This window comes from Danio rerio, chromosome 9 (assembly GCF_052040795.2).
Source record: "Danio rerio strain M-AB ecotype USA chromosome 9, GRCz13ab, whole genome shotgun sequence".
Lineage (NCBI taxonomy): Eukaryota > Metazoa > Chordata > Actinopteri > Cypriniformes > Danionidae > Danio > Danio rerio.
In genome coordinates this window covers 29,725,152-29,743,443 of record NC_141029.1, presented here as the reverse complement: position 1 = coordinate 29,743,443, position 18,292 = coordinate 29,725,152, and the positions used below count along the sequence as shown (strand labels likewise).

The window sequence follows — 18,292 nt, the reverse complement described above, 5'->3', positions numbered from 1 at the left end:
AAGGCTTAACTAGGTTAATTAGGTTAACTATGCAGGTTAGGGTAATTAGGCAAGTTATTGTATAATGATGGTTTGTTCTGTAGACTGTTAAAAATATAGCTAAAGAGGATAATAATTTTGTCCTTAATATGGTGATAAATAATTAAAAACTGCTTTTATTGTAGCGGAATTAAAACAAATAAGACTTTCTCCAGAAGAAAAAAAATATTATACATACTGTGAAAATTTTCATGCTCTGTTAAACATAATTTGGGAGATATTTAAAAAAAAAAATTAAAGTGGGCTAATAATTATGAATTTACTGTGTCTAGAGAGAATGTTTTGAGTTTAATGCTAGGACCCGATATACCTGGAATTGGAATTGTCTCCAAATCACCAAGTCCACCCCAGCATTTGAGTCATCAATATTGGATTTTAACCTTAGAAACTCTTTTGCAGGATAAATGATTCATTGTGTTTTCGCCCCTTCATAGTTTACCCAAAAATTTTATTTATTGCTCATTCTGCCAGTTGTTCAAAATACATTTTCTTTTAGTAAAATGTTTATTGTTCATCTTTGCCAAGTAGGTCTTTATCTTTAGTGATATGCGTTTTTAAATGAAGGGATCAAATCACTGATCAGTAGCTAAATCAGTAGACTAAATGACTAAGATGTAATTAACAAGAAGCTTCTAGTCATATCTTAACTATTAATCAATAAAAACTACACAACAACCTCTTCACAAAGATAACTTGAGAAGCTTTACTTTAGGCTGTTTTCCAATCTCAGGAAGATTTTTCTGAATTTCTTACCGCTGAAATGTGTGTAAAACAATATATATTTTTGTAAAGATTAATTTAAATTATCGGTACTCGGAAATAATAAAACCTTAATCAAACCAATCTTTAAATAATTTATTTATTTATTTTGTGAAACAAATCGTTTGTTTATTAAACACACGTGAATTTGATTGGTCTTCCCCGATCAGCGCTGAGAAAAGTAACGTGTACAACGTGACAAAGCATGCAGCCGGCTACACTTTTCACATTGTATTTTCACTTTCTAATTCAGAATGCATTACTTGCCGAATTAGACAAGGATTAGTACTAGTATTAGAAAGTAGCACTCTTTTATTAATTTACCTTCCGTCTAAACGTTACCGGTGTTCTACCTTTGTTTTAAACTACAACTATTTTGATGTATTGTTCATTCTTATGTAAATTAAATAATAAAAAATGTGTCACTCTTCCACGTATGCTGTTTGGTTCGCAGTAAATTATTTATTATATTATCAGTAGTATTATTATTAACGAAGAATACAAAAAAAACCAACATTAAGGAAAGTGCGAATGAAGAGTGTAAAATTAATTTCGTACACAGGTCACATGACCAGTTTGCGCATGTGCAGAATAGCATGTGTGTGAAGGGGGCAAAACTGCTGCTGGAAGGATTATTGTCAAATGACTAAAATGCAAAGGTAAACCGTATGTGTGGTGGATCACGCGTTTTGTCGTCTTTTAGTGTTACGCTGTGCATTAGAGATGAAGGTGGCAGTGGAAGGCTGTTGTCATGGAGAGCTGGACAAGATCTATGAGAGCATCAGTTACCTGGAGAATAAAGACGGTGTGAAGGTGGATCTGCTGCTCTGCTGCGGAGACTTCCAGGCTGTCAGAAATGAGGGAGACATGAAGTGTATGGCGGTGCCTGCCAAATACAGACACATGCAGACTTTCTACAAGTAAGCAAACGCCTGTTGTTATTCGTTAGATAGATAGATAGATAGATAGATAGATAGATAGATAGATAGATAGATAGATAGATAGATAGATAGATAGATAGATAACTTGGATAGATAGATTTACATTGTACAAAGTCAACTGATAATATACATAGTCTCTGTTTATATATTGCTAAGTTAGTTTGTTAAGTTAACATTATTTCCTCACGTGACGTCAATTTGTTTTCTAAGGTACTACTCTGGTGAAAAAAAGGCTCCTGTCCTGACGATTTTCATTGGTGGAAACCACGAGGCATCAAACCATCTGCAAGAGCTTCCATATGGAGGCTGGGTGGCTCCTAACATCTATTATTTGGGTGAATCTTCAATAAATATTCAGGCAATGCAGTTAGATTAAATGGATTTTTGTTTTGGTTAGAGATGCACAGTGATTTCTGTTGGTCTTAAGTTAAGCCAAAAATTCAAGAAGCCATAGCATTAACAAGCCAAACACTGCAACAAATTATTACGTTTTATGTTTTTCATTTACTATACAAACATCTAAACATTTGTAACACATTTACTTGAGTGTGTAAATGTTGCTAATATAATTTATTTACATTTTGAAAACATATCAATGTATTCCATTCTCTCAAAATAGTTTATTACTCTTTTCTTACCTGAGCCTTAAAGTCTTACATTTTCTTTCTTGAAACACTCTCAACCACCACTTTTGATTCATTTAAAGTTATCACCATATCAGCATGGAAAAAAGCATTATACACAGACTTCTATGTGTGATATGTCTTGCTAGTTGTCTGCGCTAGTGTCTTATTGCATGTGTTATTGAACTTTGCTAATTTATGCTAATTTAAATCATAATTTAATTACAAATGTTTGAGTAAGTAACAGTAAAAAAAAAGTCTTGATTTTGTTCTCAGCTGATCCAATATTTCCGCTTTATCAGGTTATGCGGGTGTCATACGCTATAAAGGTGTTCGGATTGGTGGTCTTTCTGGAATATTTAAATCCCATGATTTCAAGAAAGGTAAGTTATACAGTATTATTTTCAACCCAAAAGAATTAAAGAACCAAATAAGATTTTTTTTGTAAAAACTATTTTAATGTAATTTTAGGACACTTTGAATTCCCACCATACAACCCAGAAACCCTGCGCAGTGTGTACCACATAAGGAATATTGATGTCTTCAAGCTTAAGCAGGTACTTTTTATTTATTGTTTTGTAATTTGATGTGGTCTACACTAGTCTGGACATCATATACTAGTAAAAATAAAGATGTAGTTTCAGAAAAAGTAAAATCAGGAACGACACATTTCAATTACTTTTCATAATAATAATAATAAATTATTAAAAATAATAAATAAATAATCAATACTTAAATAATTAATGAATAAATATTTTTTTTCACAGCTTTTAAGTTTCACACAATAATACTGGTAAATTGCTGTAAAATTACTAGAACAACTTTACTCGTAAAAAAAAATGAAAAAACAGCAGAATTCCAGCAATTTACTGGTAAGGTTTTACTAATAGACTATGTGTGTGTGAAATTGTTTGCTGTTTTCGGAGTATGTGTGAGACTTATGATTCTTTAGCAGCTGTTGGAAAATCTAAAGATTTGGAACAAAGTGCAGTAGACGATAATGTTTTAGCACTACAAACCAGTGTTATTGTGATTGAGACCATACAATAACATAATTGGATAAGAATGCGAAATTCTAGTTTGCAATATTGAGCAGCAAAACAAGTTAGTTCAGTTAGAAATAACTGTAAGTAGAATAGAAAATATTCTAGCAAACACTTTAAATTCACAAATGGCTGCACTTACACTCACCTTAAATCCAGTGTAATTAAAGATTTTGTGTAACTTCTAACTTCATTTCTACAGATCAAGATGCCCATAGACATCTTCATGACACATGATTGGCCACGGGGCATTTATCACTACGGAAACACAAATGCTCTTCTGCGCCAGAAGAAGTTCCTCAGACAGGAGGTGGAGAGCAGTACATTGGGCAGCCCTGCAGCAGCTGATCTTCTAGAGCACCTGCAGCCTAGCTACTGGTTCTCAGCTCACCTGCACGTCAAGTTTGCTGCATTGATGCAGCACGAGGTGGGTCGACATTCACAGTCAGTCACACTGTCACAGATAACAAATGTGTTGTCAGGCATAATATTATGACAAGCCTCTATCTGGCAACCTAACAAGTAGAGCTGCACAAGTAATCGTTAAAAGATCGCAATCTCGATTCGACCCCCTAGACGATCTTAATCCAGCATTTCTACGATTCTGCCAATCATATTTTCAAGTTCAGGAGAGAAGAAAAGGCGGCTGCGCGAGTCTTTTCATTGTTTTACAAACGTTGCTCAGTGACATTGACACCTCCAAATGATGTTGAATGAGTCACATAATGTATTTATAAGGTATAATTCACCTAAAAATGTCATGTTATCACAGAGAGGGCACTTTACTTAATGATAGACGTGCGTGCGTCTACTTTCGTGAACAGAACCTGCATATGTTGCGAGTAACAGGTAATACAGTTGTAAATAATGTTCCGTTTGTGGCACAGAGTGATCGTTTGGGAGCTGTGTGCAAAGCATGAACAAGTACTTAGCAGTCAAAATGAAACCGAAAGTGTGCACTTCATTTAAATGATCATATCGCATTTTAGAGTTATGATTACGACAAGCACTTGATGTTTTTTTCTTTCACAGCAAACCCACTGTTGTGCTTGAAAATAAATGTTTAAAGTGTCAGTATAACTACTCTAGCCAATATATTGTTGAATATAATCTAATAATGGCAAATGTCTGATTTTACCAGTGAATTAAATTGCCTAATATGACAGATTGCACGAATATATCTCAAACATAATAATTCAACATCAGAATTATTATAAGAATAGATTAATATAGAATAGAATTATTCATAGAAACCAGTAGACCTACACATAATACTATTATCAAGGTTGTGCCATATGTTTGTTTTTACCATACCTTTATTTTACATCTACAGAATCGTGAAAAAATCGTGATCTTTATTTTAAGCAAAACAATCGCGATTCTCATTTTAGCCAGAATCGTGCAGCTCTACTAACAAGGTTACTTTTCAGTCAGTACATATAGAAACAGCTGCCAATTTATCAGAGTTTTTTTTTTTTAAATGGAGTTGAGCTGGATCTTGGAGTTTACTGAGTATGTTTAAAAAGTGGTGCACCATTGGCCAAATTATAAACAGTCATCTACAGCTCAAAAGGAAGCAGAAACTGTTGATCGTTTTTCTAAGCAACTGCAGGTCCACAGTGCAGTAAATCATCAACAGTTACAACAGTGGTGACCAGGGCAATGTGTCACAGCACACAGTTTATCGCAGACTTTAATGTAAAATATTGCCATCCTGATGATAATTTTATAACTTGATAATGCATGAAATGGGTCCAATATAATCAAGATTGGACTGTTTATGTTTGGAAGAAAGTGGTCTGGTCAGGTGAAAGCAATGCAAACTAATGAGGTTGGCCATACTGCTAAAAATAGATGAATTGATGATATCCATGGTGTTAAGATTGTGATTTTTATTGCTTATTATGTTAATAATTACAGTTCTGAATAATTATGTTGATTTTAATAATTGATGATTATCTCGCCTATATTTTTCAGAAGTTATATGAATCCAAGTATAAACTTTACTTGCACTACTATTAATTGCGTTATTACACTTTCTATATATATATAAAATGTACATTTAGTTAAAAACATCAACATTAGACTCGGGGTAAAATGTAGATATCAGAGATTAAAGTAAATAACAACATGCTGTTTGTCACTTCAGGCTAAGAATAACACTCCGCCAAAGATCACCAAGTTTCTCTCTCTTGACAAATGTCTCCCACACAGAGACTTCCTTCAGGTAATGATCCTGCTTTTTCCATCAACATGCATAGATTTAAAAAATATCTGGATCAAAGTAGTGAATCAAATCATTGTGTTATTGCAGATTGTGGAAGTAGCAGACAGACCAGGCTCCTCTGAGCAGCTTGAATATGATCCAGAGTGGCTGGCCATCTTAAAGGCAACAGACAACCTTCAAAAACCAACCTGCAATTTCTGGAACCCTCCACAGGACAATGGACTTCACAGCAGGTACAAAACCCATTACAATAATCACATCTATGTTTGCATTGTTTTTGTAATGATCGTCTATTGCTCAAAGCGAATCAAAGTATTTGCGCTAGTAGATTACATACAAAGTCAATGCAAGAACATGAATAGAGGAAAATGTAATAAATTAGGCAACACAAATGATGTTTGTCTCAATTGCACGGCCTCAATCGTATCTTCCCTGCAAGTTCCCGAGTTCTTGAATTTGCATGAGACTAATAACGTGAGTAATCTGGAGTGATGCTGCGTCTCAATCTGCATACCTGTACTACGACCCAGAAGTATGTACTATTTTAGTGAAGAGAAATTATAAACTTTGGTGTTTAAAAAAAAAAAAAAAAAAAGAGTATGCAAGCTTTGGGACATACTACTTTCTAAGTAACGGACAAATATGTTGTTGCTTAGTTAAGTCAGTCATCTTGACACATTTCTTTCATATTTCATAACACTATTTGAGAAGCAGCAGCAGGATAATCTGCAGGTCATGAATCTTTTACGTAGAGAAATCTCCTCGGGTTAATGTCCAAACACAGCAGCACAATTCAGTCATATTTCTATCTGTTTCAAGCTACAAATATTTGGATTACGTATCAGCAGAACAAAACAGAGATATGGGGGCCGTTCTTCGTACGTGAATTAATCAATTAGCGGGATTTGGATATTGAAGATTTCATGCGATCCAGGATAACGTTCAAAACTCTTTATTTTTCGTAGTTGTTGACATAGCAACAGTTCTGGTAACTCAAACCTGCTTGGATACAGGTTCGTTTCATATAGGACTATTCAAACAGGATTAGATCGGGTCAGTTCAAGCAAAGATAATACTTAAAGTATGTACCGAATTCTGATATTTTTTTTACAGTAGTTATATACAATTGGGAAATGAGTAAATGTATATTATGCAATCTGCACTCCGAAATAAAAGTACAAAGACTGCCACCTGGTGGTTCAAAGAAAACATTTATTGATATGATATTTTTAGATACACATTATTCAACTTAAAAAAAAAAGGATAATAATTTATTCAGTCATGCACATGTTTTGACCGCTAATATACCAGTGATTTGATGCTTCGCAAAAGTTGCAGACGCCTTTACCAATATCAAAACGTTTTTTTGATGAAAAATTATTTTATACAGTTATTTCTTACGCCGATAAAAAAAAACTTGAGTAGGCTTAGACTACTATAATAAAGAAAATATTCTCTAAAAGTTGAACTAAATACATTGATATGCAATGAAATACTTAATGAATAGTCTTGACATATGAAAGTGTAAAGCCTGCAGACCACAACAAATGTGGAAAGTTATTGCATGTCATATTTAACAAACTGTTTACTGCTGATGTGCCATCCGCCAATCGTTGCATTGTTGATCATGATTTCGAGGATCAATACATAGTCCTTCATAACACACGCAGTGATCTTAGATCAATTCATCCAGGCATTTTAATCTGATTCGCAAACTTATTTGAAGAACCAGATTAGCCAGAGATCAATTGTCAAGATTAAAAGATCCAGGATCTGTCAAATCATCTTAGATCATTTAAACGAGGTACAAAGAACGGACCCATGATCACAAACTGGGCACTTGTGATCAATTAATGTACTTCACCCGCAGCTGTTTTTCAGTCATTTTAAACTCTCATGCCCCTGTCGGAGGTACAATTCACAGATGTTTTTATCTGTGTTTTGGAGATTTAGTCATTGCTGACGGCTTTATAGTGGGTTAGTGTCTTCTTTTATATTTTGTGTGTTTGTTTTTTATATATTTGGTGTCAGATTAATATTTGCTGGTAGGGTAAATATTTTAATGCACAACAATTAGTCTATCAGACTTTTTAATTAAAAAGAAAAGAGAAATCACAGTTTAATTTGATATTATTAGATTATTTTTACATTTCACTTACCGTGCCACGCATGAACTAAGCAGTTGAATGGTCAGTGTATGAGGCAGCTAGGCTGTAGCTTCAATTTTAATTAAATCATTCTGTAATCGGTTGCGTATTATTATTATTATTATTATATTGTAAATATACCCCTGTAATGCCTCCTGCAGTCTTTTTTTGTCTGGCTTGCTTCTAATCTCACCTGTTCATTAAAAATGACTAATTATCTCCCTGGGAATGTCTGACACCAGCGCATACATATTGTAATAGACGTGCCAGGCTTGAAAGCTTGACAGACGTAACAACAGTAACTAAGGAGGGTGGGGCTTAGCGAAGAGTCAATTCTGTCTTCGAATACTATTTAGGGTGGGTGGTATGCGAATTAGGATGCAGCATGTGTGACCAAATGATGCATGTGTTCTCTGTGAGTTTGCTGTGAAACCAGCAGAAATATGTCGCTCTCTTGTTCCTTTGTTTCTTTCAGGTGGGATTTCAGTGCATCAGAGGAGGCCATGATGGAGGTTGTGAGCGATTTAAGCGGTGATCTCTGCATCCCTGAAAATTTCAGCCTGACCGTGCCCGCCTATGACCCCAGCCAACCTCAACCCCATGCCCTTCCAGCCTACTCCACCAACCCTCAAACCACAGAGCTGTGTGCCACTCTCAACCTGACAGACATCTACATCCTGGCTGGGCAGAGCGGGCAGATCTATGGGGAGCGAGGAGGCAAAGGAGCGACTGAAGAAGAGGATGAGGAGGACAGCACAGGTAGCGCAGACGAACCCAGCGACTTCCCCAGTGACACTTCTGGTCTCTCCAGCTCCTACAACCCCGATGAAATCACCATTGAGGATGAATGGGAAGAGGAGGAAGATGGGGGAGTGGGATGTGGGGAGGGGAAAGGGATGGATGCGGTGGTTCCAGAAGGCCAGGTGGGAAGTCAGGACAGTGATAGAGACAGCAGCCCCCAGAGAGAGACTGCTAAAAGACTGATCTTGCCTGCCCCGTGTGCCAAACCAAAGACGGAGGCTCCGCTGCACTCTTTACCACGTCTTTCTCTTCCCCCTCCTTCAGCATGTGTTTCTCAGGGCAGCTCAGAGGAGGAGGGAGCCTTCACAGCGGCCAGAGTCCCCAAACGCACTAGCGGAGAGACGACACAGAGCTCAGCAGGTCAGACGGGCGGCACACCTCAAATCAAACGCAGAAACCAGAGCATCTACACCGCAGTCGAGGATGAAGAGAGCGACAGCTAGATTAATGATGGATAGTTTTACAGCAGCAAATCAGAAAACACACTTTTTTTTTCTTTTATTCTTGTTTTGCTTACTACAGGAATGTCAGGGAACTACGTTTTTTCATTTGTGCAAAGCAACATCACAACCATTTGTGAATTTTTTATCTCGTATTTGTCCTTTTTTCCCCCCTTTGTAATTGGTTTTAATTAAAAAAAATACTATTTTGTTAGTCAATTGTCACACTCAGCTTTGATTGCTGTTTTATTAGTTTTGTGGTGATTGATTTGGCTTTGCCATTCAGTTGTATATACAAAATAAACTGTAAATCAAATTCTAAAAATATATATTTATGATCCTGTCATTTTTTTTATAAATATACTTGAGGGCTGCATGATATTGGAAAAAATTCTATTATGATATTTTTTGCAATAAATATTGCGATTTGAATTTTTTTCACGAAATGGCACAATTTGACTGTTTTCTGGAGAGTCTAACAGTATTCAGGTAGAGAAATTGAATAATCACAATGCAAAATAAAAAATTGCTTTTCTTACTTTTGTTGGGGACACAGTGGTGTAGTAGGTCGTTCTGTCGTCTCACAGCAAGAAGGTCGCTGGTTCGAGCCTCGGCTGGGTCAGTTGGCATTTCTGTGTGGAAGTTTGCATGTTCTCCCTGCATTTAGGCTAAATTGTCTGCAGTGTTTGAGTGTGAATTAGTGTGTATGGATGTTTCCCAGAGATGGGTTGCAGCTAGAAGGGCATCCGCTGCGTAAAACATGCTGTATAATTTGGTGGTTCATTCCACTGTGGCGATCCTGGATTAATAAAGGGACTAAGCCGAAAAGAAAATAAATGAAAGAACAAACTTGTCTCGATTCTAGTCCAAATATCAAAAAATTTTTAGATCAAGTAAAAATATAGTTTTGTTTTCAACTTCAGAAGAAATAATACAAAAGTTAGAGTTTTTCCTTAAACTAAATTATTTGCCAGATAGGGTGAGTACAAAAATCATGTTTTTGCTTTGAAATGTAGATATTTGAAATGTAGATAATTTGTTTTTTTTGTTGTTTTTTTTTGCAAAAAAAAAAAATAGTATAAATTCCATATAATTACAGTAATTAAATGAAATTCTGTAGCTCCTGGTCCACTATAATCCAGACTCAACATTGCATATCTTGCGATGTGACTTGTGGAGGTGCACATCACGATATTGATGCTGAATCTACACTGAAAGAAATTACTGTTTGGTGTGGTAAAATTTAATTTCACTCTCATCTATTTAAACTTATTTTAATATTAAATGTCAAGGATTACTAGAATTTTGTAAGTTAATATTTACACATTTACTTTATGTATTAAATGAAACAAGTGGTAAGTGTTAAATATTAATATTCATTTATTTGTTATATTTAAATATTTATAAGTTAGTGTGATATCCAGAGAGGCAATTGCAGATTAGGAAGTGAAATGGAGCCTAAATAGTTGAGTTTTTAGTCGTTTCCTGAAAATAGCGAGTGACTCTGCTGTTCTGATGCAGTTAGGGAGTTCATTCCACCAACTGGGCAGATTGAGCGTGAGCGTTCACGAAAGTGATTTCTTCCCTCTTTGGGATGGAACCACGAGGCGACGTTCATTCACAGAACGCAAGTTTCTGGAGGGCACATAGATCTGCAGAAGTGAGAGCAGATAAGAAGGAGCAAGGCCAGAAGTCACTTTGTAGGCAAACATCAGAGCTTTGAATTTGATGCGAGCAGCAACTGGCAGCCAGTGCAAACGGACTAGCAGCGGAGTGACATGTGCTCGTTTAGGTTCATTGAAGACCACTCGTGCTGCTGCGTTCTGGAGCAGTTGAAGAGGCTTGATAGAGTTAGCTGGAAGCCCAGCTAGTAGACAGTTGCAGTAATCCAGTTTAGAGAGAACAAGAGCTTGAACAAGGAGTTGAGCTGCATGCTCAGATAAGAAGGGTCGGATCTTTCTGATGTTATAGAGTGCGAATCTGCACGATCGAGCAGTTCTAGAAATGTTGTCAGAGAAGTTTAGTTGGTCATCAATCATTACTCCAAGGCTTTTCACCATTTTGGATGCAGTAATGGTTGCCCCATCCATCTGGATTGAAAAGTTATGGTGTAGAGTCGGGTTGGCAGAAACTACAAGCATTTCCGTTTTTGAAAGGTTAAGCTGATTGGCATCTGATCTCTGCATCCTTCATGACAATTTTTCCGGATTATCGACATTATTGATCGTTGGATACGTCGATTGATCGCCTCATTCCCATCATTCAGGTTTGACCCTTTTTATTACGCTGTGCTTTGTGTTTGTGTTCAGTATGTCTTGTGTTCACTACAGGTTCCAGAGTCGACTTGCCTACGACTCGCTCCGGTTTGAAGGCCTCAACATCACCGCGGGAGAGCTGAAGCGGCAGATCATGAGGAGCAACAGGCTGAAGTTATGCCAGCTGAAGATCAGCAACGCCCAAACTGATGAAGGTGAGTTGAGGAAAAGACACTTCAACTGTTCTACACTAACATTAGATGCGTTATATCAGACATTTCTGGAAGCTGTAAGGTGGTGCTGATGCTGACACGTAGTGATGTTTTGACTGTTTTAAAAGGCTAATGGCTCTCAAAGTATACCGTGCTCAATAATTATTTGCTGATTCTGATTTTATTTTGCTGTCAGAATACACAGATGATGCTCTCATCCCGAAAAACACGTCGGTCATCATCAGACGGATCCCTGCGGCGGGACTGAAGTCCTCAAACGAAGATTTGTTGGGTAAGTGCTGTGAAATGAGCACAAGCGTCCTCTGTTAGATGTTATATGAAGACTCCTGGTCTGTCCCTGGTGTTTTAGTCACACATGCTCCTTTGTTTTGCAGACATCAAGCTGGACGATGGGGTGAACCTTCACCAAGAGGTGATCCTTCACTCCTCTCACTGGAGCAGTTGTTGAAGGTATTGAACAAATGAATAGCAGAATAGCAAAACGCAATGTAAAGCACACAATACACACACACACACACACTCACACACACACACTCAGCTTCTTAGGGAGATTTGAGGGTGTTTGAAGGGTTGAGGGTGAAAAAGATTTAAATGTGCAAATGCCTGTGAAACAGACTGAGAATCTGGCTGAGGCAAAGGCGTCAGAGGAGGACAAGCTGAAAGCGGTGATGTACCAGTCCAGCCTGTGCTACTACTCCAGCAGGTGAGCGTTCAGACACTGACAGGTTTGCTTTGTGAGAAATGTCTGAACTGATTCTCATGGTTCTGATATTCACTAGTGAGGCCATGAAGCTACTTGGGATCCCGGGACACCACATTAGGCACTGCCCCACTAATGTGGTAACTGGGTTTTCCAAGCTCACGGTTGCTGTGAACTTGAGCTCTTGTCCTCATCAGTCAGATTGTTTGCTCAGAGTTTGACTGTCACTCCTCAATTCACAGGGCAGCGGCTCTGCTCCGCACAAGCGCATCCGGAGGAGCACAGGGATTCCCCGCAGCTTCCTGTTGGAGGTGGATGACCCAGACCGAAAGGGAGTCATGATAGACGGCAGCGGCAGATACGTCATTCCCATCATAGACGCGTGAGTAAACTGTACTTGGCATAGCCGCATGTTCTAGTGTTTGTCCAAATCTCACATGATGTCTGCTTGTGTGTGTTTGCGCTCGATCTGTTCAGTGAGGCCTATGCTGCTGAGAAGAGAAAGAGGCCGTCCTTCTCCTGCCAGACCGAGCCTTTGCCCTCCTCGTCCTCAGCAGGTGCGGCATCTTCGGTCTGGGACGCCGGAGGGAAACGGTCCCGCTCCCCATCTCCACCAGAGACACATGGCGACCAGAAGAGACCACGTCGCTGAGAGATCTTCTTCCAAGAGACCTGGAGCCAACGTGTAAATATTGTACATAGTTTCTTAGTAAAAGATAATAAAGATTATAGCTGCATGAACTGTGTGGACTGGTTAACCTTCACTCCAGCAGTGCAACACACACTAAGTAATTCAGTAACACAATATTATGAAGTTTTGCTTTAATTCAGGAAAAGAAAACCTCTTCTGTGCTAAAATCGGATGTTTTTTCAGCGTTCTTACTTCAGTCTTTAATGTCAGGTGATCCTTCAAATGTCAGTGTAAAGTGTTGAGTATACTATTAGTGCTCATTCGTGTTTTTCATAGTTACCAGTGCTGATGGAGTTTTTTTTTAAAGCGTCATATTCTGCTGGAAACGTTTCATTTTAATTGTAATGTCCCATATGCTGAGGTCTTGTGAGTGACTTCCCAAGTTGGTCAAAGTCTACACCGGTGACATGCTCATCTACTCCCAGAACCTGCTACTCTCTACCTACACGTTGTCAGCTGATGTTTCAAAACCTCAACACTCACATGCAGAACAGCCTCAGCGTCTGCACCTCTTACCGGCACTAGCTGCAAGTCTACACCCCCTCTGTCCAGAAGTGAGCACAGCCTCGTGGTACCATCCCAGCAAGCATTTTTTTGGGGCGTTTAAAGGTGCCAACTGACGATCAAAAGTAAAAATGACTAGTTTCATCTCATCCCAGCAGGGAAACCACCAACAATAAAGAATGAGTTACTATCTGGTGTCATGGCTTGCAATTAAAACAAGTTTAGTTATAATGGAGGTCATTGAGGGCAAAAACAGCCACTTGAACAATACATAAGGGTTAAAAGTCTAACAGACGGCTTGGTTAAAACGAGGCTAAAATCTAGGCTGTCAGTGAGTGTGCACCCCTAACCCCGCCTCTCACAGTGACCTCACTAGCTCCATTGAGTGCATTGTGTCTCAGGTTGCATGCAAGTCTGCAGCCAGATACTACTGGAAGCTAGTCATCAAATACACAAGAACGAATGACTACACGTGTCAATCTGTCTATTGATCCATCTAATCTGTCTAGTCAGTCTTTTATTATCTTTTATATGCGAAAATATTCATTCATAAAAATATGTATATATGAACACTGGGTCAAATAGGGTCCACGTGTTTTAAATCTAATAACAAAAATAAGCCAATGTTGGTTTTGTCCATATTTAAATGAATGTGTGTAAATGCACGCTTTGATCAAACCTTTTATTCACCTTGATGATATGGTGCTTTTTTTCCTAGACGTCCTCCAAAGTTTCGATGTTTGGCCGTGTCTGCCATATCTGTTTTGTTTAAAGAAATAAAAATTTTAAAAAGAATGCATCGGTTCCTGCATGTAGAATTCAGAAATCTCATGGCATTGAAAGAAAACTGGCAGCAGTTGAGTGCCTAGGTCAAAGGTCAGATGAGCAGGCATCACACCTGATCCAAACCTGGGGCAACTGTACAGTAAAAAAAACAACAAGATTAAGAAATATTGCTTTAATTTGGGAGAAAAAAAACTCTTCCGTCTTAAAATTTGATGTTCCTCCAGCGTTCTTACTTCAGTCTTTAACGTCAGGTGATCCTTCGAATGTCAGTGTAAAGTGTTGAGTATACCATTAGTGTTCAGTCGTGTTTTTCATAGTTACCAGTGCTGATGGAGTTTTTTTAGAGCGTCATATTCTGCTGGAAACGTTTCATTTGAATGGTAATATGCCATAAGCTGAGATGTATGAGTAACTTCACAAGTTGACCAAAGTCTAGACCGATGACATGCTCATCTACTCCCAGAACCTGGGAGAACGAAATGTTGCAGCTCGTCCGGTCTTCAATGATGAGCCCAAAAGAGGCCACTTCACAGAGCCGGCCCAAGGCTTAAGAGAACTGAGAGGCAGGACAAGATGGCGGGCTGGACTTGGTTAACTTTAGATTTTACACAAATCTCATTATTTTGTTTTTCACCTAAAATAGTAATTAAAACATCCAAGATGTGTTTTGCCTCATCAAAATGTGGAATTTGATCAGCAAACTACTCGTTCTAAGACAACAATGCCTTCGGCTAAATGACTTGGCTTCAAGTACGATGCCAGACGATTCAGAAATAAAAGGTACTGACTGCACAAACAGATAAACGACATGATGCATCTCATTTCACCACAACTAAAGGCAGCGACAAAAAAAAAAGTCAAGCTCTCACGATGATGACATTTCTCATGCAACCCTTTAGCAAGCCTACATAGTATTTATGCTTTATATATATATATATATACATATCCATGGGCTACTGTAAAGTAATGTAGGAATAATTTACAGTTTAACCCAAAGAATGACCAGTCTGGTAGATGAAGAAGAGCCGGAGTCAGAGATTTTAAATAAATAAATTAAGTTTACTGAAGATAGTTTGCAGTTTCATTTGCAGAAGCCAGCTTCAACACTCGCAATGAGTTCCTAGGCCGCTCTGCTTACAGTTTCAACAATCGAACAATTATACTCTTTACACAAGTCCAGAAAGGGTGGGATCCAGGTAAACAGTTCTCATTGGTTACAACAAAATTAGACAATTCTAAATACATGCGTCAAAAAAAACATAGTATCTACTTCCAGATATGGATGGCCTTAGTGTGTGCGTCAAAGAAAGCCTTGTATTTGTATCCAGATATAGATGGCGACCTGATGCCTAGAGGTGAGGTCGCCCTAAGTTATTAGGAGCTGATCTCCAACCTGTAAAAAGCTAAACCAGGAACACAATAGACACAAAAGACCATCTGTGTTAAAGACTCAAGGATGTTTCTTGTACGTTCAGCTGTGTTATCAGGCTGGTTCAAGACTGTTTCCATCAACAGTCTGCTGCAATATCTTGGCTACACACAGTCTGTCTCCACACAAAAAGGAATTACATTACTATTAATTATACTCAAAAACAGATCAATCAAACAGCTATAAAATTATAGGCAATATATCAGGACAATAAAACAGGTGTCTTCTTCTCCTCTGTATTGGACCTCTAATCATAAGACCAGATGGAGAGAGAGAGGTCTCCATGACCTATGACCTGGTTTGTGTGTCTCCTGAAAACCAAGTTAAAATAGACAGGCAAAAAGAGAAACAAGGACACAAAACATTCTTGCAGTAAGCAGTTTTAACTTATTCGTTAGTTAAAATCAATTCACAGTTAAATACTGAGAAACAGGATGATGAAAAGGATAATCGTTGGTCCATGATGAGACGGATTGGAAAGCAGAAATCCGAATCTTTCAGTCCCCCCTTTTGACCCGAATGGAGTCCAAACTCCGCTTCCGGTCAACCAGTGAGGTCACTAAGGAGAGTGAAAGTAAAGACTCATGCTCCCTTAATAAGTTTGCAGAGTTTTCTTCACCCCTTCTTGGACAAGCTGGAACCTAAAAATTCCAGTCCCCAAGCTAAGGGCTCTTCCACTCTCCACCCACAAAAGGAGTTCACGCTTCTCATCATCGGTGGGATTAAGGGTCCTGCAAGCAGAAGTGAAAACATACAAAAAAAAACAACAGCGGACCAAAGTCCAGAATGTGAACACAAATGCGCAAGCCCTAAAAGTCCTCCAGAAGTAAACAACTCATAATTTCCATCGATACTTCCTCTGATGCATCTACAACTTGCTACAACTCTAAATCCAAACATACAGGCTAATTCTAGTGCTCAGAGATCCTCTGATCAGACACAAAAGGTCATCCACTCGACCTAAGCCACATAGGATTCAAATTCATGACCTGCAAAAACATCTTTATCTTCACCAGTTTTAAAAAAATTCATCAGCGTGTTCTGTAACTTCAAATTAGAATAGTGAAGCATTTTTACATTAACACACATTAAACATGCCAACAGCACAGTAGTCCAATTCAGCACCATTACCATGTTTAATTATCACCTTGCTGAACTCCGTGTCAGTCACGTCCACTTAAAATATCTTTTCATTCAAATAATGTTGTGATTGTAGTGATGCTACACATTCCTCTGTATCATTGATAGGAAGTGTACAAGCACCCTTGTCCTGGCCATAATGAGCCAAATTCACCTTCACAGTTAACAAACTAATATCAAATCCACTCTCTGGAAGCCAGGCTAAATGAATTGAGCCAGACCCTCAGTCACCTCAAAGAGTCTAGATATAGATATTACCTGTTACCTAAAGACCAAGAAAGATGTAATGGTTTTTACAAACTATTAATCCAAGTCATTAACATGCAATAAGAAGGATTGTGAATCCATTTCTTTTGTTCCCATGTTTTAGGGGTTTAACAAAATCTTTGTCAAATTCAACAAAGATCAAACCTGAGTAATTCAAACTCAAGCATCTTTTAACAGAAATAAGACTAAACCTTATAATTATCTTCTCAACTTGTCATTTGTACCATTTACTTTACTCTGACTAAACCAGTCAACATAATCAGAAGCAAACAGTATGATTTTGTATAAAATTTATTTGATACTTACTGTCTGGTCAATTAGAAATGCTCACAGGTTAGCTATTTGCTCAAATTTTTGATTATTTGAAAATCTTTCATACCTGTCATTTGACAGTAAAACCTGTTTGAAAGCATTACCAATTGAACAAGAACAGACTGAGTTAACAACTCTTTTACCACATATAATCAAGACTCTTGCTTGGATATGGACTACAAAATTTTCATTTAAAGACAGTCTAAGTTACTGTAAAACAATAATATTGACTTGAGTTGACTTGACTGCTTAAAAATGCTGTTAAAGTTCACGCTGCATTTTTGTTTCCTAAAATGTTAATTTTCGCTGCAGCAGTATAAAAACTTCTTACTGAATTCAACCATCAGATGCAAATACTTTCATTCAACTTTATCTCTCTGTTCTACACAACATCCAAACAATTATGTTCCTCTACCATTGAGGACACACACACACATAGACAGCGTGATTTACTGCAGCATTTGCCTTTAACACAAATGACTTCGACTCAATTCTCTGCTTATTTTTCCTATGCTAGAGTGAGGATGCTTTTTGGACTATTGTGGTTAGTGACTTAGCCAATGTCACCGTTTAAATGCCATCAAGTCTAAAATACTTAACATTAATATTCAGATAGCAAAGAATTAACTGTAATTAACCTTTGAACTTCTCAGTCCATTTAGACATGGGTTTGTAACCTGATATGGATGGCAGTCTTCAATTTCACAGCTATAAGCTAATAAAACTTGTTTTAAAATTATTATTATTCCAGAGAGTAATCTGAATCAGGAAAAGAAGTCATTATTAAACATTGCAAACAGAGCTGGATAACCCATCCGTTTAAAGCTCATCTCATGTTCTGCATCATCTTTTCCTCAGATTCACTCAGCATTATTGACTTCTGCAATGTCTGGCATTTCGCTTATACAATCTGTAATAATATAACACTTATTCCAGAGGCTAGTGACAATATTCA

General features: G+C 37.8%; 2 protein-coding genes across 4 annotated transcripts; both read left to right on the top strand.

Moving 5' to 3' along the window:
• Positions 1-1,383: 1,383 nt before the first annotated feature.
• dbr1 (debranching RNA lariats 1) lies at positions 1,384-9,349 on the top strand. 3 transcript variants are annotated; one of them, NM_199653.1, is given in 8 exon segments: positions 1,384-1,718; positions 1,950-2,074; positions 2,665-2,745; positions 2,834-2,919; positions 3,608-3,832; positions 5,555-5,632; positions 5,720-5,865; positions 8,255-9,349. In NM_199653.1, coding segments are annotated over 8 exon segments (1,707 nt in total). In that variant the 5' UTR covers positions 1,384-1,521; the 3' UTR covers positions 9,024-9,349.
• Positions 9,350-11,817: 2,468 nt separating this feature from the next.
• LOC147842400 (E3 ubiquitin-protein ligase RBBP6-like) lies at positions 11,818-12,945 on the top strand. The gene is made up of 5 exons (XM_087268654.1): positions 11,818-11,958; positions 12,123-12,211; positions 12,288-12,348; positions 12,451-12,590; positions 12,686-12,945. Exons 1-5 carry the CDS (start codon positions 11,818-11,820, stop codon positions 12,858-12,860), a joined length of 606 nt encoding a protein of 201 aa, XP_087124780.1. The 3' UTR covers positions 12,861-12,945.
• The last annotated feature ends 5,347 nt before the right edge of the window (positions 12,946-18,292 follow it).

Bases quoted from the DNA above. Each gene is read 5' to 3' on its own strand.
- dbr1 (XM_087265995.1), top strand. From the start codon at position 3,614: ATGCCCATAGACATCTTCATGACACATGATTGGCCACGGGGCATTTAT. The intron at 5,633-5,719 runs GTAATGATCCTG...GTGTTATTGCAG, and splicing joins CACACAGAGACTTCCTTCAG to ATTGTGGAAGTAGCAGACAG. The intron at 5,866-8,254 runs GTACAAAACCCA...TGTTTCTTTCAG, and splicing joins GACAATGGACTTCACAGCAG to GTGGGATTTCAGTGCATCAG.
- LOC147842400 (XM_087268654.1), top strand. From the start codon at position 11,818: ATGTTATATGAAGACTCCTGGTCTGTCCCTGGTGTTTTAGTCACACAT. The intron at 11,959-12,122 runs GTATTGAACAAA...CCTGTGAAACAG, and splicing joins CACTGGAGCAGTTGTTGAAG to ACTGAGAATCTGGCTGAGGC. The intron at 12,349-12,450 runs GTAACTGGGTTT...CTCAATTCACAG, and splicing joins GGCACTGCCCCACTAATGTG to GGCAGCGGCTCTGCTCCGCA.